Source organism: Schistocerca piceifrons, chromosome X, assembly GCF_021461385.2.
Source record: "Schistocerca piceifrons isolate TAMUIC-IGC-003096 chromosome X, iqSchPice1.1, whole genome shotgun sequence".
Taxonomy (NCBI): domain Eukaryota; kingdom Metazoa; phylum Arthropoda; class Insecta; order Orthoptera; family Acrididae; genus Schistocerca; species Schistocerca piceifrons.
Genome location: NC_060149.1, coordinates 317,687,893 through 317,714,099, shown reverse-complemented (window position 1 = coordinate 317,714,099; position 26,207 = coordinate 317,687,893). Strand labels below are relative to the sequence as shown.

At 43.0% G+C, this 26,207-nt stretch overlaps 1 protein-coding gene across 1 annotated transcript in view; it reads right to left on the bottom strand.

Annotated features, from left to right (window-relative positions):
* Positions 1-303: 303 nt before the first annotated feature.
* LOC124723034 (glutamate decarboxylase) overlaps positions 304-26,207 on the bottom strand; it is a 249,638-nt gene continuing 223,734 nt past the window's right edge. Inside the window, exons 8-11 of the mRNA XM_047248210.1 lie at positions 19,094-19,172; positions 9,670-9,819; positions 3,653-3,847; positions 304-477 (exon numbers count right to left, since the gene is read on the bottom strand). Of these exons, the coding sequence (XP_047104166.1) occupies positions 304-477; positions 3,653-3,847; positions 9,670-9,819; positions 19,094-19,172 (598 nt within the window). The remainder of the gene's footprint in view (positions 478-3,652; positions 3,848-9,669; positions 9,820-19,093; positions 19,173-26,207) is intronic.

Below are 26,207 nucleotides of genomic sequence, written 5' to 3'. Positions count from 1 at the left end.
ATGGAATGGGAATTGAACCCCTCTATTCCGTAATACGAGGTCAGTGTCTTAATTACTGTGTCATCTTGTCGAGTGGGTCGTTAGAACCAAAGTAATAATTCGTTTATTCAAAGATCGGAGGAAAATCCGTCACAAATTTGTCAAAAATGGAACGCAGTGATGAGCAATAGATAACAAAAGTAAGCTAATTCACATTGAATTAATCTGTGACTTTTAATTAGTGTGATGATATTTTCGCACTATTTGTACATGCCACTTTATGAGATACATTTTATATATAAGGTAACATACCTGCCTGTTGGCTTATAAATCGTGTCCCAATCTATCCATCTCAGACAACAGGAAATCAACGTCAGCTTCGGTGACTGCAGCGCTGGATATAATGTTGCGGAAGAAGTTGGGTCTTTCGTCCAATGGTTGGTAGCCAACCATCAGCGTGCCAGCCATCATCATTCGCCCCTTGAGAAGTGGCGTAATCTGCAATACAGTTAATTGTAGTGTCTCACAGAATTTCTAACGGATACTTAAATATACTTCATTGGAACTTATGACATTACTTATCAGTAATATTTTAAAATTTTTAGAATACTACAGCTGAGAAATGAGACACAACGAGCCACCAAAAGTAGGGAAGCGGTGACTAATAGTGGTCTGTTCGTCAGAAGTTAGACAACGCCAATAGTACAGTCGACATACTGAAATTAAAGGAAAAGTGTAGCACTCAGTAAAAGAGGAGTGTCGTATATCCAATTGCCTTATTATCATTGTGTTAGGTACCTACGAAGCTCCATTACATTATATCATCTTCAGTGAGAAAAAATACGGTAACTTCATGAAGGAACTGTCAGTAGCAAATGAAATTTACTTAACATACACTCCTGGAAATGGAAAACAGAACACATTGACACCGGTGTGTCAGATCCACCATACTTGCTCCGGACACTGCGAGAGGGCTGTACAAGCAATGATCACACGCACGGCACAGCGGACACACCAGGAACCGCGGTGTTGGCCGTCGAATGGCGCTAGCTGCGCAGCATTTGTGCACCGCCGCCGTCAGTGTCAGCCAGTTTGCCGTGGCATACGGAGCTCCATCGCAGTCTTTAACACTGGTAGCATGCCGCGACAGCGTGGACGTGAACCGTATGTGCAGTTGACGGACTTTGAGCGAGGGCGTATAGTGGGCATGCGGGAGGCCGGGTGGACGTACCGCCGAATTGCTCAACACGTGGGGCGTGAGGTCTCCACAGTACATCGACGTTGTCGCCAGTGGTCGGCGGAAGGTGCACGTGCCCGTCGACCTGGGACCGGACCGCAGCGACGCACGGATGCACGCCAAGACCGTAGGATCCTACGCAGTGCCGTAGGGGACCGCACCGCCACTTCCCAGCAAATTACGGACACTGTTGCTCCTGGGGTATCGGCGAGGACCATTCGCAACCGTCTCCATGAAGCTGGGCTACGGTCCCGCACACCGTTAGGCCGTCTTCCGCTCACGCCCCAACATCGTGCAGCCCGCCTCCAGTGGTGTCGCGACAGGCGTGAATGGAGGGACGAATGGAGACGTGTCGTCTTCAGCGATGAGAGTCGCTTCTGCCTTGGTGCCAATGATGGTCGTATGCGTGTTTGGCGCCGTGCAGGTGAGCGCCACAATCAGGACTGCATACGACCGAGGCACACAGGGCCAACACCCGGCATCATGGTGTGGGGAGCGATCTCCTACACTGGCCGTACACCACTGGTGATCGTCGAGGGGACACTGAATAGTGCACGGTACATCCAAACCGTCATCGAACCCATCGTTCTACCATTCCTAGACCGGCAAGGGAACTTGCTGTTCCAACAGGACAATGCACGTCCGCATGTATCCCGTGCCACCCAACGTGCTCTAGAGGGTGTAAGTCAACTACCCTGGCCAGTAAGATCTCCGGATCTGTCCCCCATTGAGCATGTTTGGGACTGGATGAAGCGTCGTCTCACGCGGTCTGCATGTCCAGCACGAACGCTGGTCCAACTGAGGCGCTAGGTGGAAATGGCATGGCAAGCCATTCCACAGGACTACATCCAGCATCTCTACGATCGTCTCCATGGGAGAATAGCAGCCTGCATTGCTGCAAAAGGTGGATATACAGTGTACTAGTGCCGACATTGTGCATGCTCTGTTGCCTGTGTCTATGTGCCTGTGGTTCTGTCAGTGTGATCATGTGATGTATCTGACCCCAGGAATGTGCCAATAAAGTTTCCCCTTCCTGGGACAATGAATTCACGGTGTTCTTATTTCAATTTCCAGGAGTGTATAAACTATTTAGTGAGCCCCATAAACTAATACAACGTAACGATAAAATTTACAGAGCACTAACACAACATACGAAGCTACAAGGCGAATTTCAAAATGCTGATACTCGCCTCGTAAGACCTGCAGCGTGCTGTGGTATCTAACAAGCGTTTTGACAGTCTCTCTGGGAACAACATTTCCAACATCATCTACCTGTACTGAAAAATGCACTCTGAAAGATAGGGTTCACCCCTATAGTACCTGTCATATACTCGGCCACCATTGGTGTTCGATTTATAGCAGGAATAACATGGAAGATGATTTCTTATCAATCAACATGACTCTGTAAATACGTTAAAAGATTTTCTACATAGCTACAGCGTATTAGTGCAACAGGATTACGTCTTGAAGAAATTGTTTTTGTTGATATGACAAATCACATACTCACATTCGTTATCTGTGAACTTCATACACTCTCTGATCGGAAGTATCCAGACACCTATAAGCGGAAATTAATACGGTATGTTTACATCCTTCGCCTCTATCACGACCTCAACGCTGCTGGGGACACTTTGACTGGGGTGCTCGAATGTCTGTGGAGAAATGGTAGCCTGTTCTTCCTCAAGAGCCGAAACGAGAGAAGATGGCGGTGATGGACGCTGGGGTCTGGTGCGTAGTGGATGTTATAACTCATTCCAAAGGTGTTCTGTTCGGTTCGGTTCAGGCCTTATGATAGGCCATTCCATTTCAGGAATGTTACTGTCCACGAACCATTGCTTCACAGATGCTGCTTTATGACACGACGCATTGTCATGCTTATGCAAACAATCATCTTCTTCGCATTTTTCTTCTCCTGTACTTAGTATACAATGCTATGAAATGTGACAACAAACATCCCCATTTCGAAATACCCCTCCCCTCCTGTGTACTTCACTGTCAGCACTATGGCAGTTATCGTTCTCCAGGCACCCCCAAACCCAAACCCTTCCATCGGGTTGTTACATGATATAGCGTGATTCATCATTGCAAAATTAACAGTTATACAAAGAATATGATGATCAAAACAAAACTTATATTACAACTGCTGTGTCAGTTACAGATCCTGAATGGAGAATACGAAAATAATATTAGACGTGTTTACCAACAGCCTGGAGTAAGTAGTTAATGTTGAGGTCCTCAGTTAATTTTTAAATCTTCTGCGTGTGCTGCTTTCCGCCACGATGACTAAATTCACCTTAACTCGTCTACTATTTGAATGTGTGTATATATTTTGGCTACTGATGATTTTATCGTACGTATCATGACAAAAACTACGTGTCACAAGATTGCAAATGTCATGAAAATAAGATTTTTTTTCCCTAAACTATACACACTTACCTGACCCAACAACTTCTCCCGCTCGCGATCGTGTGTCATGGATCGCATTCGAGTCGGCACGTACCAGAAGCAGACGTTCACCATTTCCGGTTCCATTATCAAGTAAAATTTCTCTGGCATAGATTTGATGCGACGTACCATATACTGCGATAGCTCCATTAGTCTATCCATCATCCTTTCAAAGCCTTCAGTTCCCTGCAAAAGAATATAACTTCGTTTAAAGTACTGCGATTTCAGTTCAAAATGGTCGTTAATCATTTGTTTCAGAAGACAAATAAGAAACTCAGAAAAATGGACGTTCTTGCTGCTCAGATAAACCCTCTGCATAAAATGCAAGGGCTCTAGGTTACTGCATTGCGTCGTAGTAGTATTCTCCACTATTACACGAGAACTATTCGGAAAGTAACATTCGGTCGGGAACGAAATGGATAACACAGTGAAAAACTGGTGAAGTTTTGCACAGATGTGTTCTGCAGTGTCTCTAGTATGCCCGTCGATTGAGGCATGTGGTTCTTTTCAGATCTGAGCGCACAGTGAGCACGTAAAGATGCCTAGAAAACTGTCTCTCCCACCAAATGTGAGGGCCTAGTGAGAGATTTCGGCTGACATCATGCAGCTCACGTAACATAACTGTCATGCATTTCCTTCTTCATGACAGTTCTTTGCCGCGCTCTGTAGTGGTAATAAAGATGCTCCTGCAGCGTTTTCGATGGGAAGTGTTTGATCACTCACAATACAGCCCGTAATTGGCTCCCTCTGAGTTTCATCTCTGCTCACTTGAACCGCTAGCTGTGAACACAAAATTTTGGCATAGACAACGAGGTGTAGACCAGCGTACAGAATTGGTTGAAATCACAGGCGGCTACCTTCTATGACGAGGGTACTGGAAAGTTCGTACAACGCTACGATAAATATCTAAGTCTGAGCGGCGACTATGTAGAGAAGTAGCTGGTTCGAAATGGTTCAAATGGCTCTGAGCACTATGGGACTTGACATCTGTGGACATCAGTCCCCTAGAACTTAGACCTACTTAAACCCAACTAACCTAAGGACATCACACACATCCATGCCAGAGGCAGGATTCGAACCTGCAACCGTAGCGGTCACGCGGTTCCAGACTGAAGCGCCTAGAACCGCACGGCCACACAGGCCGGCTGAAGTAGCTGGAAGGTGTAGCTAACTGTTGCAAGTAAAACATTTTTGATTTTAACAGTGGTTTATATTTCGTGACCTGTCAGACCTTACTTTCCGAACAACCCCCTTATGACACCATCAGCCCACTTACTGTGAGAGACTGGGTAAAATCCTTAGTTGAACTTCCAACAAATTTACATGTGAACTGCTTTACTAATAATAGTAAAGAAATATTTGAGTTTTATTTGGAATTATAGAGATCCTGAATACGGTAACTGGCTCCGGTCCACTTCTGAACACTTGAACATTTTCGCTACTGCGTCGTCGTAAATGGCAAATATTTCAACACTGTGAAGGGCAGCACTTTTGCGCTGAGTCCAAAGAAAGGCCGGGCGTTGTGGCCGAGCGGTTCTAGGCGCTTCAGTCCGGAACCGCGCTGCTGCTACGGTCGCAGGTTCGAATCCTGCCTCGGGCATGGATGTGTGTGATGTCCTTAGGTTAGTTAGGTTTAAGTAGTTCTAAGTCTAGGGGACTGATGATCTCAGGTGTTAAGCGCCATAGTGCTTAGAGCCATTTGAACCATTTTGAACCCAAAAAAGGAAAACATGGAATTTGCATCTGAACAGAATACGGAGGGCGAAACAGTTCCACATTTGATTTCGAACCATCCTGTTATCATGGTGACGATGATGATGGAGACAGGAATCTGCACTGTACACACGTCATCTGGAACGGGTTGCTGATAGCTCTGAGTAAGGGACGAGACCATCTACGGTCCATTCTGCTGTATGTTTTCACGACTTATTTACTTTGTAGGGGAACTGTATTCAGTGCATAGAGTTGAGTTTGTTCAAAAGTGAGAATATCACTCAGCACTGTGGTCAGTTTGCCTACCAGATTTGAATTCTACTTATCATGTTTGAGATTGGTGTAGAAATTTTGCATTTGAGCCGGCCTATCCCGCGACTGTTTCGGATCTGTTGATTGCTCTTTTTTTCAATGAATGCCGCCCTTGTAGGTGCAAAGCAGTGTTGGCTTTCTGTGGTGACAACATACCGAATCAATAAAGGAAATTAATATTCTGAATGAGTCTGCGATCGTTATGGATACTTTCTGAATAAAACTGTCTAGATTGACTTATACAGGGTGAAGCAAAATTCGCGCACTCGGGCTTTGCAGAGCAACTCCTCACATGCCAGCGATAAAAAAATGTCTGTCACACAATTTCGTCAGGCGAGTGCATCCGGCAGAAAAAGCAGGTTAGTGTGTGGCAATCTGGCAACACTGTAACCACGTGTATGGTAACTACTGGTGTCAGTAATCGTTCTGTACAGTTGGTGCAGTGGACAGAGTTTTGGGTTAGCTTGCAGGAGGTCGATGGTTCGATCCTGGGTTGAGGCATATGTTTTTCATTTTGTAAATGTAAAGGCGGCACGGTATCTGGCATCTTTATCGTCAACAGCGATTGCAGCGGGTCCTCTAGAAAACATTTGCACCTACATACTACAATCGTAGAAATGGAAGATTGGTCAGCTTTCCACGTCGTGGGCGTGAATTTATTCGCACCACTTCATCTATTAGATGCTAAACCTGTTTCTTTTGTAGCTTCTTCCAGTCGTCCCATAGATTAGCACCAACTACTATTCTTGCCTCATTCAGGTCCCTTACATTTCGTTAGGGCCTTACATTGCCAATGGGACTAGCGACGTACTTCGCGAATAATGTCCAAACTCGGTTACTATTTGTATGTGTTATCAGCATGGTTCCACTAATTATACCTTTCAGCATTGAGTCTGGTAACTGCATACTGTTTAGTACGTATCTCAATACATTATTATTATTATTATTATTCTGTCGATGGGATTGCGGAAACATCACGTCTATTACCGTTAGGGAAACAGTGTAATTCGAAATCGAACATTTCACAATTAGCAGTGTCGGGATGAATCAACATTTCACAATTAGCAGTGTCGGGATGAATCATGGAGAACAATATCTGTCAGAGGGATAATGCACGTTAGGTGGAACAGCGCGCAGGACTGAGAGCGTATTTATACTGTATGCACTGTCCAGCACACAGGGACTAATTTTAAGCGGAATAACGCGCCCGTGACAGAATCCAATCTACCTGCGTACACGTATCGAATTTTCTCATTGTAAACCTGTAAACCAGTGTGGCAGGCGGATGGCAACCACAAGCGATGAATATGTGGTTCTTGGTGCTTCTGATAACCGGGCTGGTGTTGCCGCTCGTGAATATGGTGCTAGATATCCTCGTCGACGCCATCCAAACAAAAATGTGTTTCATTGTCCGGAGCTACGCCTTTGGGAGTCAGGTTCTCTCCTTCCACCATCGCGTGACAGAGGTGGTCCACAGACTTGTCATATTTCAGCTACTGTGAAAGCTATTCTGGAGGTAATACACAAAGAACCCCAGCGAATTACACGTAGCATAGCAAGGCAGCTGCATGTCTTGCAACACACGGTCGTTAACATGCTGCATGAGCATTGACTGCACCCCTATCATTATGCTTTCACGCAGTACCAGCATCCTGCAGATCGCCATCAAAAAATGGTTCAAATGGCTCTGAGCACTATGAGACTCAACATCTGAGGTCATCAGTTCCCTAGAACTTAGAACTACTTAAACCTAACTAACCTAAGGACGTCACACACATCCATGCCCGAGGCAGGATTCGAACCTGCGACCGTAGCAGTCGCGTGGTTCCGGACTGAGGCGCCTAGAACCGCTCGGCCACCGCGGCCGGCAGATCGCCATCAGCGGATGCAATTCTATGAATGTTTCCAACAATAACAAGAAGCCAATGATGACTTCTTGAACACCGTAATATGGTTGTATGCAGCAGCATTCACTCATGAGGGTGTCTTCAATATGCACAATGCCCACCATTGGTGTGGGGTTAATCCGCACGTCACCCGTGATCGTAGATATCAAATGCGCTTTGGTATCAATGTCTCGGCCGGAATATTGGGCGACAGGTGTTTGGGCCCCTACATGTTGCCTGACCGGTTGACTGTACGAAGGTGTCATGCATTCCTCTCAAGCCGGCCGGTGTGGCCGAGCGGTTCTAGGCACTTCAGTCTGGAATCGCGCGACTGCTACGGTCGCAGGTTCGAATCCTGCCTCGGGCATGGATGTGTGTGATGTCCTTAGGTTAGTTAGGTTTAGGTAGTTCTAAGTTCTAGGGGACTGATGACCTTAGAAGTTAAGTCCCATAGTGCTCAGAGCCATTTGAACCAGCCATACCTCTCAAACTATCAGCCTGGTGCTCTGGAAGATATTCCACTACATGTTCGGCAGTGGATATGGTTCCAACAAGATGGTGCACCTCCACACTCTGGAATTAATGTGCAACAGTATTTGGACAGAACATTTCCAGAGAAATGGCTCTGAAGCTGAGGTCCAGTTGTATGGCCACCGCATACACCTGAACTAAATCCCCTGGATTTCTTCCTGTGGGATGCCTGAAGGAGCACGTGTACTCTACTCTACTGACGAATGTGGAAGAATTGGTAGCGAGTGTTCATGCTGCTCTTGTTACTGTGGCTGCAGCTTTGCTGCGAAGGATCCACAGCTGTATGACTCGGCGAGTTGTGCAATGTTTCGACGTGAAGGTAGGTCCCTTTGAGCATCTGTTGTTCTGAGGGCAACGTATTCTGTTGTGAAGGTCATGCAGTCATTAATATGGACATTATTATTGTCACTGGTTGCTAATGTGTGACATCTGAGCACTCATATTACATGTAGTATAAATGACAAGTATATGTTGTGATATTGTCCTGTGCTATCGTCTTTAGAATCTAGAAATTGATATTGTTTTTGTAGTTATTCTGTCCCATGACAGGTCATTTGTTTCAGCTGTCTATTTCTTATTTGTCTAATCAGATATTTGTTATATTCAGCGTTACAAAACGTTGTAAACTTACGATAAATGTGACCTAAGAAACGATGTATATTACAGTATGAAATGTCTGAATCAAAGTAGCAACTAAAAAAAAAATATTCACCCCAACCGCGCATCGAACCCTCCACCTGCTGTATGCGAACCGATAACTCTATCCACTGCACTAACCGAACAGCACGACTGTTATGTGTTAACAGAGGTAATTACCATACATGTAGTTACAGTGTTGCCAGATTGCACTCTTTAACGACCTTTTCCTGTCGGATGTACTCGCCAGACGAAATTTTGTGACAGACATTTTTTATCGCTGGCACGTGAGGAGTCGCGCTGCGATGCCAGAGTGTGCGAATTTCCCTTCACCCTGTATATGTATATAGTTGTTTAGGCTACTACTATGATCCGACCTGTGATTATGATTAATGGAACGTAAGAATCAGAGGTGTTTTTTATGCATTACTGGGCGAAAAAATATAAAAGTTAAGCAGAAACTTTAGAAACTTCCAAGGTGTTATCATTAATAATGTCGGGTAAGTTATAGTTATCTCTAAGGCAGGGGTTCCCAAACTTTTTCTTTTACGGAACACATTAAGAATCCTGGTACTTTGATGGAACACCTTGATATTTTTGAAGGTTAACAAAACTTTTAAAAACGAGAAAAACTTGTTTTATTCAGTGATTACTTCATTTCAAATCATAGCAAATAACACATCATAATAAAATTAAAAAAATATTAGTATCGTCAAATTATGGGGACAAACGTCATGTTAGTAACAGTCTTTCGCGGAGCACTTAATCATTTCCAGTGGAACAGCAATGTTCCGCGGAACACAGTGTGGGAAACCCTGCTCTATGAAAAGCGAGTGATTTATTTAGGGGTAATGAAAAAAACGGCTTCTAGTTTAGGTAAATCGCTCTACACTACATACGAAAAGCTATGCCTGCGATTTATTGCAGTACCTTAGCTCTCCACTGCAACCAGAGCTTGAAGATATCGTTGTGGCGGCCACACTGGATCACCTTGTCACCTGTGTCGTACTGGACGTCATACAGCTTGTCTTGCATGAACAAATATTCAGCACTCATCTGGTTGCAGCTGATGAGTATTCCCTGTCAACATGCAAAATGTATACATCTGTCCATGAGTAAAACAATGAGAACATGGGCATAAAAACAAGTTTCTTTGCGTGGCCATTCTCCGCAGCAAGCACAGAAATATTTGTTTTGTAAATAAAAACCGTATTTTCTTGCTGCACTGTGTTTTATTCCTCCCAAAAGCGTTTCGCCTTTTTCATTTTAAGGTTTCATCATCTGGATGCCACTGATGATGCCTTAAAGCGAAAAACGCGAAACACGTCTGGGAGGAATAAAACACAGTGCAGCAAGAAAAGGCGGTTTTTTACAAAACAAATAAAGGGGCATAACATTTTGGGAAAAACATAAAGCTATGGATGTACAGTCATTTCATGTTATTACACAGCTGTAGTAATGAGTGGTAGTAATGTCGATGCACATTTACCCATACATTAAGTCACACCAACTGAGCAGAAAAATTGGCGTCGTTCCCGTCGACGTCGGAAGAAAAAGGATTTCAAACTGGATGGAAATATTAATTACGAGTGCACCTACATCTTTAAAAGCCCTATCGCTCTATACTATCACAATGAAAGTAATTCTTTATTGTGAAGAAGTTTACTATCTGTCTATTCCACATGCTGCCATAATTACTTATGCTGGCTGAGGTGGTTGTACAGCTAGAAAAGAGCAATGTGTTGCTGTCAAAATGTTTACATGGTTAGAACGTAAATTTCTGTGTCTATTACACGAGCCAACAGTGAAAATGTGACTGAGATGAAATAAATGTTTGTTAACTATATTGACCCCGCTGATAACGAAAACAACAATGAAAAACTCAAATTAACTCTGGTTTCCAAGTTAAAGGGGGAGGCATTTCATTATAATTATATCTTATTAGCATTGTTTGTCACTCCCTTCCCATATGGGCTTCGAAATTTCACTGACGGTAGACAGAATGATAGAGTTTCAGGCAACAATAGCTGTGTGTATTTTGTCGCTGTTTTTAACCCGGGCTCGTAACAACAAAGGGAAGGGGAAGAGGAAGGGAGAAGAGAAGCATGTTTCATTTAAGCATAGTTTCAGTCTGTTACAAGCTGTGTTCTGTTCGTATGCTGGAAGAACGTGTTATTGAAGTGCAGTTAGTGCGTTTGGTCATTGTGATTCCTGAGATTCAATATGCGTCGCAAATGCGTCAACAGTGTTTTTTTTTTTTTTTTGTGGTAAGGTCTTATGGGACCAAACTGCTGAGGTCATCGGTCCCTAAGCTTACACACTACTTAATCTAACTTAAACTAACGTACGCTAAGGACAACACACACACCCATGCCCGAGGGAAGACTCGAACCTCCGACGGGGACAGCCACGCGGACCGTGACAAGACACCTCAGACCACACGGCTACCCCGCGCGGTGTCAACAGTGCTGACAGTTTTTGCTACATTTGTGGACGGGCTACACTGAAATCGCAAAGGAGGCCAATAGCGCCATATATTAGGAAAGCATGGAGACTGTACTTTGGCTGCGAAGTCGAAGGCCCGGACAAGCCCTGGGCTCCTCATGTATGTTGCACATCGTCTTCGTTCGTGGTTGAATCGTAAAAGATCTTCCATGGGCTTTGCTGTACTCATGATCTAGCGAGAACCATCAAACCATGTGAATGGTTGTTACTTTTGTATGACAGCTCCATTACCACATGGTACTTCCAAGAAGAAGAAGTCTTCCTTGATATATTCTAACATACCGTCAGCCATATGACCAGTGCCTCACGAAGACGGACGGCCTGTTCCCGTCCCACCCGACTGTGATAGTGACAAGGGTGGTAGTGAAACTAGTGCTGCACCATCACCTTCAAAACCCAGTTCTTTGAAAGATCCTGATTTGAGTGTATCGATGAGTGTACAGAGATTCCCAAAGTAACACAGTATGAGTTTAATGACCTAGTGAGAGATCTGAAATTGCCAAAAGGTAAAGTTGAACTATTGGCGTCAAGACAACAGTGGAACTGTTTTAATGGGGCAGTAAATGTGACTGCGTTCCGTAACCGCCATATGCCATTCCTCCCATTTTTCGAAGATGATAATAATGGCAGCTATGGCCATTGACTATAAAAGTAATTAGTTGAGGCTGTTCATCGACTTCTCCAAAGTAAGTCTGAAGTGTGTGCTACTGCATGATGGCAATGTGTTACCATCGATTCCGACTTGGTACCCACCTTACATGAAAGAAACATATGATAATATGAAACAGTTATTATTGCGATTGAAATATGGCAGGTTTAAATAGCAGGTTTCCGGGGATCTGAAAGTCATAGGCATATTTCTTGGGCTACAACAAGGCTGCACCAAATTCTTTTACTTCCTGTGCCTCTGGGACAGACCAGCCAAAGCAGTTCATCATAAAAAGAGAGATCGGCCTAAGCGTCAATCACTTGAACCAGGATTTCACATTGTTATGCATCAAGCACTTGTAGAAACCAAGAACATAATTCTAATTCTTCATGCTCTTCACATAAAATTAGGCCTCACACAAAACTTCTTTAAGGCCAATGACATAACTGGGGAAGCATTTCTCTGTTTGCACGAGAAATTTCCAGGTCTGAGTGAGACTAAAATAAAAGAGGGAATTTTCGTGGGTCGCCAGATACGCCACCTGTGCAAAGATGAGCATTTCAAAACATTCCTGACAGGTGATGAAAAGTTAGCTTGGGATGCCCTTGCTCATGCTTCAACAAACCTTCCAGGAAATGAGGGCAGAAAACTATAAGGATCTTGTAGCAAATCTTCTGCATTACTTCAACAGACTGGGGTGCAACATACTCGTATCCTAGATTCCTAGACTCTCCTTTGGACTTCTTCCCTCGCAACTGTGGTGCTGCGGTTCTAGGCGCTTCAGTCCGGAACCGCGCTGCTGCTGCGGTCGCAGGTTCGAATCCTGCCCCGGGTATGGATGTGTATGATGTCCTTAGGTCAGTTAGGTTTAAGTAATTCTAAGTCTAGGGGATTGATGACCTCAGATGTTAAGTCCCATGGTGCTTAGAGCCATTTGATTTGAACTGTGGTGCTGTAACCGACGAGCACGGAGAACTCTTCCACCAGCAAATTTCGGATATGGAAATGAGTTACCAGGGAAAGTGGAGTGCATCAGTGTTAGCCGATCACTGCTACACACTAATCAGGGAATCACATGCAGAAAACTACTAACGCTAGGCAAAGCGGTTGCTCCCTCAGGTAAATACATGCCTAAGCTTATATAGGCAATAACGTAAAGTTATCATAACTTCAAAACGAGAGATGATCTTGCATTTTCATTTCGATATAAGCACACCTGAAAACATGAAAATTAGCTGTTTTCATGACAGCTACAGAAAAAAGTAATCTGCAACGCAGGTTGAAACTGGTAATCGGTGATAAAAGAAGTGATCCCACTGTGTTGGTTTATTTATTAATCTAATTCCTTCAGTATTGCCTGATTTAATTTGGGGCTACATTCCATTATCCTCGTTTTGTTTTGTTGATGCCCATCCTATATCCTCCTTTCAAGATACAGTCCATTCCGTTCAACTGCTCTTCAAAGATCTTTGCTGTCTCTGAGAGAATTACAATGTCATCGGCAAATCTCAAAGTTTTTATTTCTTCTCCCTCAACTACAATTCCTTATCTCAAAATTTTCTTTGATTTCCTTTACTGCTTGCTCAGTGTATAGATTGACTAACATCAGGGATAGGCTATAACCCCGATTTACTCCCTTTTCAACCACTGCTTCCCTTTCATGCCCTTCGACTCTTATAACTGCCATCTGGTTTCCGTCAAAGTTGTAAATAGTCTTTCGCTCCCTGAATTTTATTCCTGCTACCTTCAGAATATCAAAGAGACTACTCCAGTCAGCATTGTCAGTAGCTAACTCTAAGTCTACAAATTCCACAAAAATATTTAATTGCCCACAATTTACTTCTGTTGATGTTTATCTTATAAACTCTCTTCAAGATACTATCCATTCCATTCATTTGTTCTTCCAAGTCCTTAGCTATCTCTAACAGAATTCCAGTGTCATTGGTAAGCCTCAAGTTTTTATCTCTTCTCCCTGAACATTAATTCCATCTCCAAATTTCTCCTTGGTTTGCTTTACTGCTTGCTCAACGTACAGATTGAATAACATGCAGGATATGCTAAAACCCTGCCTCACTCACTTCTGAACCACTGCTTCCCCATCATGTCCTTCGACTCTTGTAATTGCACTCTTGTTTCTGTACAACTTGTAAGTAACCTTTTTTCGTTCCATGTATTTTACCCATGATAATTTAAAAAATTCAAAGAGTGTAGTCCAGTCAACATCGTCAAAAGCTTTCCCTACATCTAAAAATGCTATAAAAATAGGTTTGCTTTCTTTAACCTATCCTCTAAGCGACGTCGTAAGGTCGGTATTGCCTCAAATTTTGTTACATTTCTCCGGACAACAAATTGAACTTCCACAAATCGGTTTCCATCAGTTTTTTCTCTTCTTCTTTACAGAATTCGTGTTAGTATTTTGCAACCATGATTTATTAAAGGGATAGTTGAGTAATATCCACACCCGTCTGCATATGCTTACTTTGGAATTGGAATTATTATATTCTTGTTGAAATCGGAGTGTATTTCGCCTTCTTCATACATCTTTTACACGAGATGGGATACGTTTGTCACCGCTGGCTTTGCCAAGGATATTACCAAAATATTAGTCACCCCTGGAAACATACCGTTTAACACCTTTCTAGCCTTAATAATGACTTATGTTTGTGGAAGAAGAGAGTTCAGAAGCTTCTTGAGGTATGTCATATCCCGTTGAAGTCATTAATTGATGATTAAATACAATAGAGCTATCAGGTTTCGGTGTTGCTGGATGCTATGTTCCATCGCAATCCCAAATATCTCCAGACATTTTATAGGATTATAAATCGGGTGATTTAGCGTGCCAGTCGAAGAACTATAAGGTTCCTGAGTGTTCGTACAACTAGGAACGCATGCGCACAGCCCTGTGAACACAGCTGTTACCATCGTGAAAGATGAGGACGTCCACAGCATACTCACGTGTAGGAGAAACGGCAACACGTGGTCACTGTGCATGTTGAAATATGATAATGGTTCATGTTCACGGCAACCTGAAGGAGCTGATCCAACCATGGTACGAAGAACACTCCCAAAACACTACAGAGCCACCTCTGTCATGAACTACACCCTTCACATAGTGCGGATTAAAAGCCGCACTGGGCCACCGTGCACTCGCCACTTCGCATCATTTTAAAAGTTTGCGTAATCACCACTCGTCGGACCACACTACGCGCCTCCAGTCAGCTACTTTTTTGGCCCATCGAAGATGTGCAGCTATATGTATCGCTGTCAGCAAATCGTAAACCATGTACTTCGTCCTCCGCGTTTACTTTGACCATTCATACACACCGCGTTTACTTTGACCATTCATACACCAAAAGTTTCAAAGCTCTGAATGGCTCTCAGCTGCGTGTTAAGTATATACTGTTTGGTGGTAAAATTTCACCAATGCACGCTAAATGGTGCCATGTAGTGCCGATTTTCTTTCGCAACAGTCGGCTAACCTGTTGCGACTTATAATTGTATTCGAAAACATGTGTTAAAATCTGGTTGTACAAAATTCACCAATATCATTTAACTGCAAGGCCATCGATGTTTCCAACTATATCATGTATGTTACCCTATTAATTCTCAAAACAGACCACTGATTAGTTGTTTGTTCATACGCCACTTAATTGCGATTTATGAGGCCATGTGCATGATTTATTTGTTTCGGGGTTACCTTGACCACTGGTCATTGTTACCTCAAGATTACAGGTACACAATTTACTAAACAGCGTAGATGCTAATGACAGAGTGGAACTAACGAACACATACATTAACCATCAGCATACAGACGAAGGCTCATTTGTAACTGTCAGTGTGACTACAACTGAGAACAATAAATGTCATTCATATATTGCGCACATTGGAAGCTGTTGGGGTTCATGCAGTGATTCGGGTACAAGACATAATTTAAAATATCTCCAGAAACAAGATATGAAGTTGTTTTGGCCACAAGTGCCAGATATTGACTCGAAAAATGAAGAATATATCACCTCAGTTCCAACTGCACAAGATGTTCCGAAATGAGGATTTAGATTCAATATGAATGAAATTGAAGGCATTATATGCTCAATTAAATTTGGAATTATATGTGTGATACATCATCCTAGTACCTTTCGTTATATTTATAATTTGATAACGGAACAAACTGATTTATGTACCGTATTAGGTTTATTCTTTTATGAGGCTTAATAAAGCACTTAAGAAAGCTTTGGAACATCGTGTTTATTTATAGATGGTCAAAGTTTTATTATGTTTTCGATATAATGACCCCAAATGCACTGGTAGCTGGCAGTTGTGGAGGAAGTATGGCCGGTCAATGTACCCCCAAATCCGTGCTCACTTTAACCACCCAATTTTTTCCATTACATGGTCTGCATTTTAGAAAATGTATTGTGCTAATTAATATGTTATCCATTCATACAAACCCCTGTGTTCACTAGCATAAATATCACAGAAGTTAAAAAACTGTCATGGTAATCACAAATGAATGTGAAAATCGGTCAAGTACACCCAGTTTACTGTACTGGAATTCACCGCTGCACGCAGTACCCTTCGGAATGTTCGGTCGGAAACTTAATGAGATTGACTTGCAATCACTGAAAACAGTAATTTCTGTTCCGTTTGATACCGATTTTTATGTAAAAGGCGTGACCCTGTCGTTTAAGATCTTCTTACAGTCAGTGTTCTAACGGCGTGTAAGTTGGATAGTCGGCGGTGATATACCAACAAATCCGGTAGCTTCTTTCCCTGCGCGGTCATGGGCACGTCCAAATATGATATATCCTTTCTGCCATTCTGTTACGTCAGCACATCGATCCACCATACTGCGTCGATTCCGTACAACTGACTTGCGCATGCACACGCCACTTTATTTCCAAGACTTACGTCAGCGGTGGTGGGTCACATGTCCTCTTGGTTCCAGTTCTGCACAATCTGGGGCCCTCTAATGCTACCAGCGTGTACTTTTAAAAGAATTGCTTGTGTGCATTCTTCAGAAGAATTAGGGGGACACGTGTATCAACGTTCGTTATATTAAATCTATTTTGATACAGGCGGGATCTGTGGTCTTATTGCATGGCTTGAGATCTTCGCTTTCAATGTAGGCAACAATTAAAATCATTCTCCAGCTAGTCGCTGTGTTATGCATATAGTGTCAGGTGACCCCTCCGAAGGAAGCGAGTGCAGGTGTCCGTGTCCCAGTGTTTTCTAGTGACGTATGCAGATGGCAGTTGTCATTTGTCGACGTTGTATGTAACCAAGCACATGCAATTCGACATCTTATTGCAGTGAAAGCTGCAAGGGCAGTCTGTTTGATTAAAAGAGGCTGGACTTTCGATCGTGTTGCTGCAGATGCCAATGCCTCTCCATGCGTCATCTGTAGGTTGTGGACACGCTACAGGGAGATAGGTCAATACACAAGGAGAGTTGGACAAGGTAGCTGACGCATTACAACACCACATGAAGAACAGTATCTGGCCATCTCTGCGTGGCGTCGTCATACGCATACCGGCAGATCACTGCAAGACGATCTCAGAAGGACCACTGCAGCCTGTGTGTCCGATCAGACGGCAATCAACAGGTTACGAGAAAGGACCTTACGACCCAGACGTCCTGTTCGAGTACCCCCGTGACACGACAACGTATTACTGCTCGCCTTCAGTTCTGCCGTTCCCATGTCAACTGGCAACTTCGTTACTGGCGAGGCGTCTTATTCACAGACGAGTCCAGATAACGTCTGACGCAAGGTAATGACCGTGATCGCGTGCGGAAACCCTTGGTGAGCGGTACCTGCCAAATGTTATCCAGGAAATAGACAAGATTTCCAAGGTTCTGTGATGTTGTGGGAGGGCTTCAATGTTGACAGCCATACGGATCATATCACTGGCCATGGTCGCCTTACAGCTAGAACCTGTTGGACCATATGGTGGCTGCTGCACAAGGTGGTGGCCCTGAGTTCCTTCTATTGCCAGGACCTATGCGGGGGTGTCAGCGGGGATGTCTTACGAAGCCTGGCCATTGAAGTAAGGGAATGGCCGGCGGTGAGTCCCGACCTAAAGTCCATCGTGCATATGTGGGACATGCTTCACAGACGTGTTCGTGGTCGTCTTGTTCCACTACAGTCTGTCCAAGAACTCTCATGGGCTCTCATTAAGGAATGGGAACGGATACCACAGGGTGAGCTCCGTGGTATTATATGTAGCATATCACAAAGGTGTCAGGCAGTGATGAATGCTCACGAAGCGCATACACATTACTGAAGCTCTCAAAGTCCAATGAAAAGCACCCAGGATGACGAGATGAATGACTGTTTTCACTTTGTTTTCGACACCTGTCGGACATTTCAGCTCTCTTTGTGTAGAAAAGCGAGGATGTAATGATGTTTTGTTGTGTACTTAATTTGTGGAAGATAAAGGTTTAATAACATACACAGTCCTCAATTATTGCTCAATGGAGTATGACAGACGCCCCAAGTCATATTCCCCTAATTCTTTTGAGCAGTGTATTTTCAGGTATGCTTGTGTTCGTTCATTTCTCTTCCAAAATTAATGTAATGCTAGATAATAAAAAAATTTGAATTTAAACAGAAGTTATTAGTGCCAGCACCCGATATGAATATCATAAAAAATTGTAGGGGATGCTGTATGCATTTTTCCGTGTTATCAGTCTTCTGACTGGCTTTATGTGGCTCACCACGAATTCCTCTCATGTGGCGACCTCTTCATTTCAGAGCAGCGCTTGCACCCAACGTTCTCAATTAACTGTTGCATATATTCCAAGCTCTGTCTCCCCCTACATTTCTTACCCTCTACAGCTCCCTCAGACACCATGAAAGATATTCCTTGCTGTCTTGGCACACGTCGTATCAACCTGTCCCTCCTTGTCAATGTTTTCCATATTTTCCTCTCCTCGCCGGTTCTGCGGAGAACATCCTCATTTCTTATCTTATCGATACACCAAATTCCCATCATCCTTCTATAGCACCACATCTCAGACGCTCCGATATTCTTCTTTCTCGGTTTTCTCACAATTCATGATTGGCTTCAATAGAGTGCTATGCTTCAAACGTACATTCTCAGATATTTCTTACTAAAATTAAAGCCAATGTTTTCTTACTGTTTTTAGCACTAGAGTTAGCTAAATCAGCACAGCGACAAAGTAAAATTACGTTAGCCATACCTCTTCCCTGAAATGGACCGTAGAGCACTGAAGTAAAGCTCCCATCAATTTATGAGGATTCCATGTCACAGAATCGGCCCTGTGAAATAACAGAAATATAATTAACTATAGGTACACAAAAAATAAATTCTAGAGAAAGAAACTATTCGTAGTGTGAGAACATAATTTTTGTAAAAGTCATTCTGATCAAGAATCTCGATATTTTCGCTAGAGCGGTCATCTGGCGATATCACGAGACAATTTAACTTATGTAGATTATGCTTTGAAACACAAATTAATCACAGATATCATTTACACTCTGCTAATATTATGTTGTTCACGGTGGACAACGGAATTTAGGGACGTACAAATTTTGAGGATCTCAGTAACCTATGGTAAAAATTGATTCTGTTTTGTCTAAATCGGTTTCTGATATTCGGTAATCATAATCGGTTGATTGGAATTTCAAAATTTAGCTTTTTAAAGTTTTTAGAGGTATTTGTTCCACTGAGAAACTGCTATCCCCTAGATCATGTATTAACCGATGATATGAAATACTCCATAGTAGTACAGAGATGCGAAGTGCAGGGAACCAAAAATTAACAAATATTCCAGTATTTGAATTTTACACACTCACTTTGTGTCTCTGTTGTTACAACTCCTTCATGGAAAAGTTCTAAACCAGTAGCATTAAAATCGCAAAAAGCATACGCTAACAATTACACACTCTCGGCTAGATATGAAATTATATGAGGTGCACTGCAAGTGTAGCCATAATACGGGGATGAATCGATAAAAAACTGGTCGCTGTATACTGATAAATGAAGGTGAATTGCAGTCGTGATACAAAAGAAGCTGAGGCAAGTTCATAGGGATCCTGCACCAGCACTCACATCAGCTTACCAGTTCAATGAAGTACGTTACGAGGGGGATGAGAGCGAAGTTGCGATGTAGGAAGACACGCTGGCATCCAGTCATTTCCGTAAATCGTTTAAGGCAAATGCCGAAGCAGTTTCTTTTAAAAGGCACAGCTAATTTCCTTTCACAATTCGAGCATGTGTTCCGTCTCTAATGACCTCGTCTCTGACAGCATTTTAAACCCTCTATTTCTTTCTAACATTCAAAATATGCAGGCGAAAGCTCACCTTAATTTGGGTGTAACTTTTATTACTATGCTCATAGCGCAAATCAGTTTCAGCCTTCCCGATGAAATGGATTAGAATTTTCACGTCACGTGTTAGGTAGATCATGCCGTTAAATATTTGTTTCTTTCTCTCCGATTCGGTATTCCATTTTCCTGTGCCTCCATTCCGGAAGAGATAGTCTCACAGTGAACAGTACCGTGTGGTGCTCATTTCGCATTATTAGACATTTTTTACTCTGAAGTGTAGAAGAATATATTTTACACCCTTCCATAGAAAACATTCTCCCACCTGAGATATCTCTTCTATAGCGAGAGCCCAAAATCAGTATTCAGATCAAGGTCTAGTAACTAGTTTTATTTTTGCACTTTTGTCATATGATGACATGATGGAGACCGTGGCTGTTGTTTGAAGACAAATGTTGATGGTGTTAGGACAGCAACCAGCCACAAATTTACTTTCAGTTCCTTTATACAAAGGATACCGTTACCGGTTTCGAATCGTTGTGGTTCATCCTCAGACGGTTTACACGCTTTCTTTATAACTTGTGGTGTGTTTTCTACAGATCAATTGTCCTAAAATGTAAATAATATATCATTATAAACACGCCACACACAGATGGTTGCGTTACAGATTTTCATTGCATGTGACTTACGTGAAACGTCGGTTTTGAGTGTTTGTTTCCATAACATTCGTCCAACAGATGTAAATGCATTCCCACTGCATTCTTATTGTTGCACACGTAAATTGTTCTCACTGAACACTTTAGATTTGTCACTGAAAAGATTTCTACGACGCACCACATGTTTTGGTACATACAAAGAGCTTACAAACATATGTGTATCACAGATGCTATGATATATCATAACATTTGACGATGATGTCCTATGTTTGGAAAGGATCATATATTCATTTACGCAACTGTAATGCCTTTTACACTAGTACAGAGGAATTGAAGTTTTGAGTTGATATTGTTAAATTAATTATAAAGTTTATATAGTATATTATTTAATTACATTTAGCATCAAGAGAATTATAGTAACATATAAATTTGCTACTTGATCTGCAGATAAGTGTACTAACATTATTTGCTTTGGAGGCTGGAAAGCAATTTTTGGAAATTTTTCAGGAAAGGTGTGTTAGCTAACTCTGTTTGTTCGTTAAGGATATTAGATTTATTCTACCACGAAGATTCGTTAGATACTTGTTTCATAACATTTTCAGTTTGCTGAGCGCTTGCTAGCATTTTCCTCCATTAGCGCCTTGGAATAGGATTTAATATTTATCCTAGAATAGTATAGTAGAGCGATTAGAATATATTACATGTATTTTGTAAATGAATACAAATCTTTCAAGACAGTAAGAGTTGTAGGTTAAACGGTGTCATATCTTGCATGAAAGGAGTGAACTTGGCTTTCTAAAAGTGATGTAACTTTGGAAGCAAGTGATTCATAATACGATCGTTTTATTGGACCTCACATTCGTGTTCCGTATTCCTCACAAATTAACATCTGTTTCATCGCCCCGACAGCTTTATGGCCATAAAAACTTCACTGACGACCGAAAGATCTAGCGAGAGGCCGAAAATTTCTTCATATCGCAGACTTTGAGTTTCTTTTGCTGTGAGACTTAATCATTATCAGAGGAATGAGGGCAATACGTGTAGGGCAAATACACTGAAGCGCAAAGAAACAGGTATAGGCATGCGTATTCAAATACAGAGATACGTAAACAGACAGAATACGGCGCTGCGGTCGGCCTACATAAGACAAGTGTCTGGCGCAGTTGTTATATCGGTTACTGCTGCTACAATGGCAGGTTATTAAGATGTAACTGACTTTGAACGTAGTCTTACAATCGGCGCACGAGCGATGGGACACAGCATTTCCGAGGTAGCGATGAAGTGGGGATTTTCCCGCAAGACCATTTTATGAGTGTACCGCGAATATCAGAAATCAGGTGAAACATTAAACCTCCAACGGAAAAAGATCCTGCAAGAACTGGACCAACGACGACTAAAGAGAATCGTTCAACGTAACAGAAATGCAACCCTTCCGCAAATAGCTGCAGATTTCAATTCTGGGCCATCAACAAGTGTCAGCGTGCGAACCATTCAAAGAAACATAATCGATATGGGCTTTCGGGGTCAAAGGAACACTCGTGTACTCTGGATGACTGCACGACACAAAGCTTTACGCCTCGCCTGGGTCCGTCAACACCGACATTGGGCTGTTGACGACTAAAAACATGTTGCCTGGTCGGACGAGTCTCGTTTCAAATTGTATCGAGCGGATTGACGTGTACGGGTATGGAGACAACCTCATGAATCCATGGACCCTGCATGACACCAGGGGACTGTTGTAGAGGGTGGAGGCTCTGTAATGGTGTGGTGCGTGGGCAGTTGGTGTGATATGGGCCCCTGATAATTCTGGATACGACTCTGACTATTGGCACGCACGTAAGAATTCTGCCTGATCACCTACATCCATCCATATCCATTGTGCATTCCGACGGACTTAGGCAGTTACAGCAGGATAATGCGACACCCCACCCGTTCAGAATTGGTAGAGAGTTTCTCCAGGAACACTCTTCTGAGTTTCAACACTTGCGCTGGCCACCAAACTCCCCAGACATGAACATTATTGAGTATACCAGGAATGCCTTGCACCGTGCTGTTCAGAAGAGATCTCTTACGGATTTATGGACAGCCCTGCAGGACTCATGGTGTCATTTCCCTCCAGCTCTACTTCACACATGACACATCCTGTTAGGCACTTCTGCGTGCTCGCAGGGGCCCTACTTAATATTAGGCAGGTGTATCAGTTTCTTTGGCTATTCAGTGTAGAAACGTCTTGGTAACTACGTGCTCTTGGTTTCGTATGCTTGAAACCAATATGTATAGAGCTTCACATCAATATTTTTTTTATTTATGGTTGAGCCCCTATGGACTGCGTGGTTACAACTAATTTCATTTTAGTGTCTAGGTCTTGTTCTTGTTCCAGCTTTGACTTCCGGCCAGTACCTTCTGAGCCCACCAAGAAATGCGTGTTTATGCTCTTCGGACAAAGGTCCTCTATGTCTTTTGGACGTTGATGCCATTTTATAACCCTAGTAGTTCTTCATCAATCTTCTAAATTTATTCCTGTCAGGAATTTCTCTCTCTGAGATACCAATCTGCCTAAGAGCTTTTTCACATTCTTCGAACCATCTCGGCCTTGTTTTATTAGATTGGATGAAACTCCAGATTCAAGGCTCTTGGCCTTCATATCAATATGACACACTTGATGACAAAATATGCTACCTACGCCGTCTATTTACAGGGCCGAGACTGGACCTCAGTTCAGTAGAGTACATGAGATGTTTCGTGAAGCGTTTCAGCATCACGCGCTACTCTTGTTATGTTAAGGGCTTCAGCGGATGTCTCTACTGATGTTGAGAGTATTTTTTATAGTTATCTGAATTATGCATTTCATTCTGTCGAGAATATGTTGGAATGCTCATGTATGATAAGGTATTAGCTTGCGAGACAGGGAGGTGAACTATACCAGTACTGAAACCGCGCGCCTCATTGACACTGATCAACCCGAGACACGAGTGAGATGTTTAGGACTTTTTCGCAAACTAACATAAACAACGTCCAGATAATTTCCCGTTGCCGCTTCAGAAACCCAACACACTTGTAATTTAACTACTAACACACACTGAACTCTAATTACACGGCCTGCATGCAGATGGCGTATACGTTTTCTCAAGTTGTCTAACAGGTAAGATAAAAGTACAATATGAGGGCAGGAACAAAGAAACTAAAACATTGCATGGTCTAAGGCAAAGAACGGAGCCTATACCATTGCGAGACTAACGCTAGCAGAGAAATTAAGTTGGGCGCTAGCACAATCAGATTCATGCTCAGTTCTCGTCATACAGGGATATTATCGTTACGAAAATGCATGAAAGTTGTTTCTAGTGACGTATACGGGAGAGACTTGATGCGAAAGCTGATCAATAGTTTCCATTCCTTTCACATTCCACAGGGGCCTCCTGTCGTATTGAAAACATTTTAACTAGTCATGTATATTAAATGCAGCCACTACTATGCAGCAGTTACTAGTTGAAATTATAATCCAGATAAAGCCTCTGCAATTTTTTATTCCTGGAAGATTTTGTCGTGTGGTATAGTGGAGGTCCTCTGTCAAATTCGCAAGGAATGAAGGGCAAGAAGAAGTTTTAAGTCAGTTCTTGAGGCATGGAGGGATGACGGACTAGTGTTGAATGTTTAACCGCCGACGATGTAATTGATTTATACCAGAAATGAACATGTCATGATGCCACATAAACTGAAGTGCCAAATAAACTGATGAAGGCATGCGTATTCAAATACAGAGGTATGTAAACAGGCAGAATGTGATGCTGCGGTCGGCTACGCCTAAATAAGACAAGTGTTTGGCACAGTCGTTACATCGGTTACTGCTACTACAATTGCAGGTTATCAAGATTTAAGTGAGTTTGAACGTAGTGTTTTAGTCGGCTCAGGAGCGGTGGGACACAGCATTTCCGAAGTAGCAATGAAGTGGGGATTTCCCGTATGACTATTCCACTAGTGCACCGTCAATATCAGGAATCCGGCAAAATTTCAAATCTCCGACATCGCTGCAGCCGGAAAAAGATCCTGCAAGAACAGGACCAACGACGACTGAAGAGAATCGTTGAGCGTGACAGAGGTGCAATCCTTCGGCAAATTGCTGCAGATATCAATGTTGGGCCATCAACAAGTGTCAATGTGCGAACGTTTCAACGAAACAACATCGATACGGGCTTTCGGAGCTGAAGGCCACTCGTGTACCCTTGATGACTGCTCGACAAAAGCTTTACGCCTCTGGGCCCGTCAACGCCGACACTGGACTACTAATTGCTGAAAAAATGTTTCCTGGTCGGACGAGTATCGTTTCAAATTGCATCGAGCGGACAGACGTGTACGAGTATGGGGACAACCTCATAAATCCGTGGACCTGTATGTCAGCAGGGGACTGTTCAAGCTGGTGGAGGCTCTGTAATAGTGTGGGGCGTGTGCAGTTGGAGTGATATGGAACGTCTGATACGTCTAGATATGACTCTGACAGGTGACACGAACGTAAGCATCCTGTCTGATCACCTGCATCCATTCATGTCCATTGTGCATTCCGACGGACTTGGGCAATTCCAGCAGAACTATGAGACAACCCACACGTCCAGAATTGCTACAGAGTTGCTCCAGAAACACTCTTCTGAGTTTAAACATTTTCGCTGGCCACCAAACTATCCAGAGACGAACATTATTTAGCATATGTGTAATGCCTTGCAACGTGCTGCTCAGAAGAGATCTCCAGCCACTCGTACTCTTACAGATTTATGGACAGCCCTGCAGGATTCTTGGTATCACTTCATTCCAGCACTACTTCAGACTAGTCGAGTCCATGCCACGTCGTGTTGCGGTACTTCTGCGTACTGGCGGGGGCCCTACACGATATTAGTCAGGTGTACCAGTTTCTTTGGCTCCTCAGTGTAGAATTTCATGCAAATTGGACAGCTGTAGGACGATGGACGGGAATAATTATGTGAATGGTTGAGAGAAGTTATTACACTACTGAATTCTCCTATCAATGGAACGTCTCACGCCGTCCATGTTGCATTCGCTGCGAAAGACTTGAAACAAATGTCATTTCATTCGTGTGTTGCTGACTTTCGTCCGCAGTCTTCCAGATAAGAGTGCTACACTTTCACTGTATTTCACCTCGGCTGATCTCTCCTCCCGTCCTTCCTGCATACAATCGCCAAGCGTTTTTTCCGGCATTCAGGACATTTCAGAAGCTGGTCGAATATTTCATAATTTATCCAAATATATTAGATTGTTAAGATTTCCCATCCGTGGATTTTCCCACAGCTCATCGTTGTAACTATATCTAATTTCCAAACGGGGGTGGGGACGGGGTGGGGTGTGCGGTGGGTGTTGGGGAAGG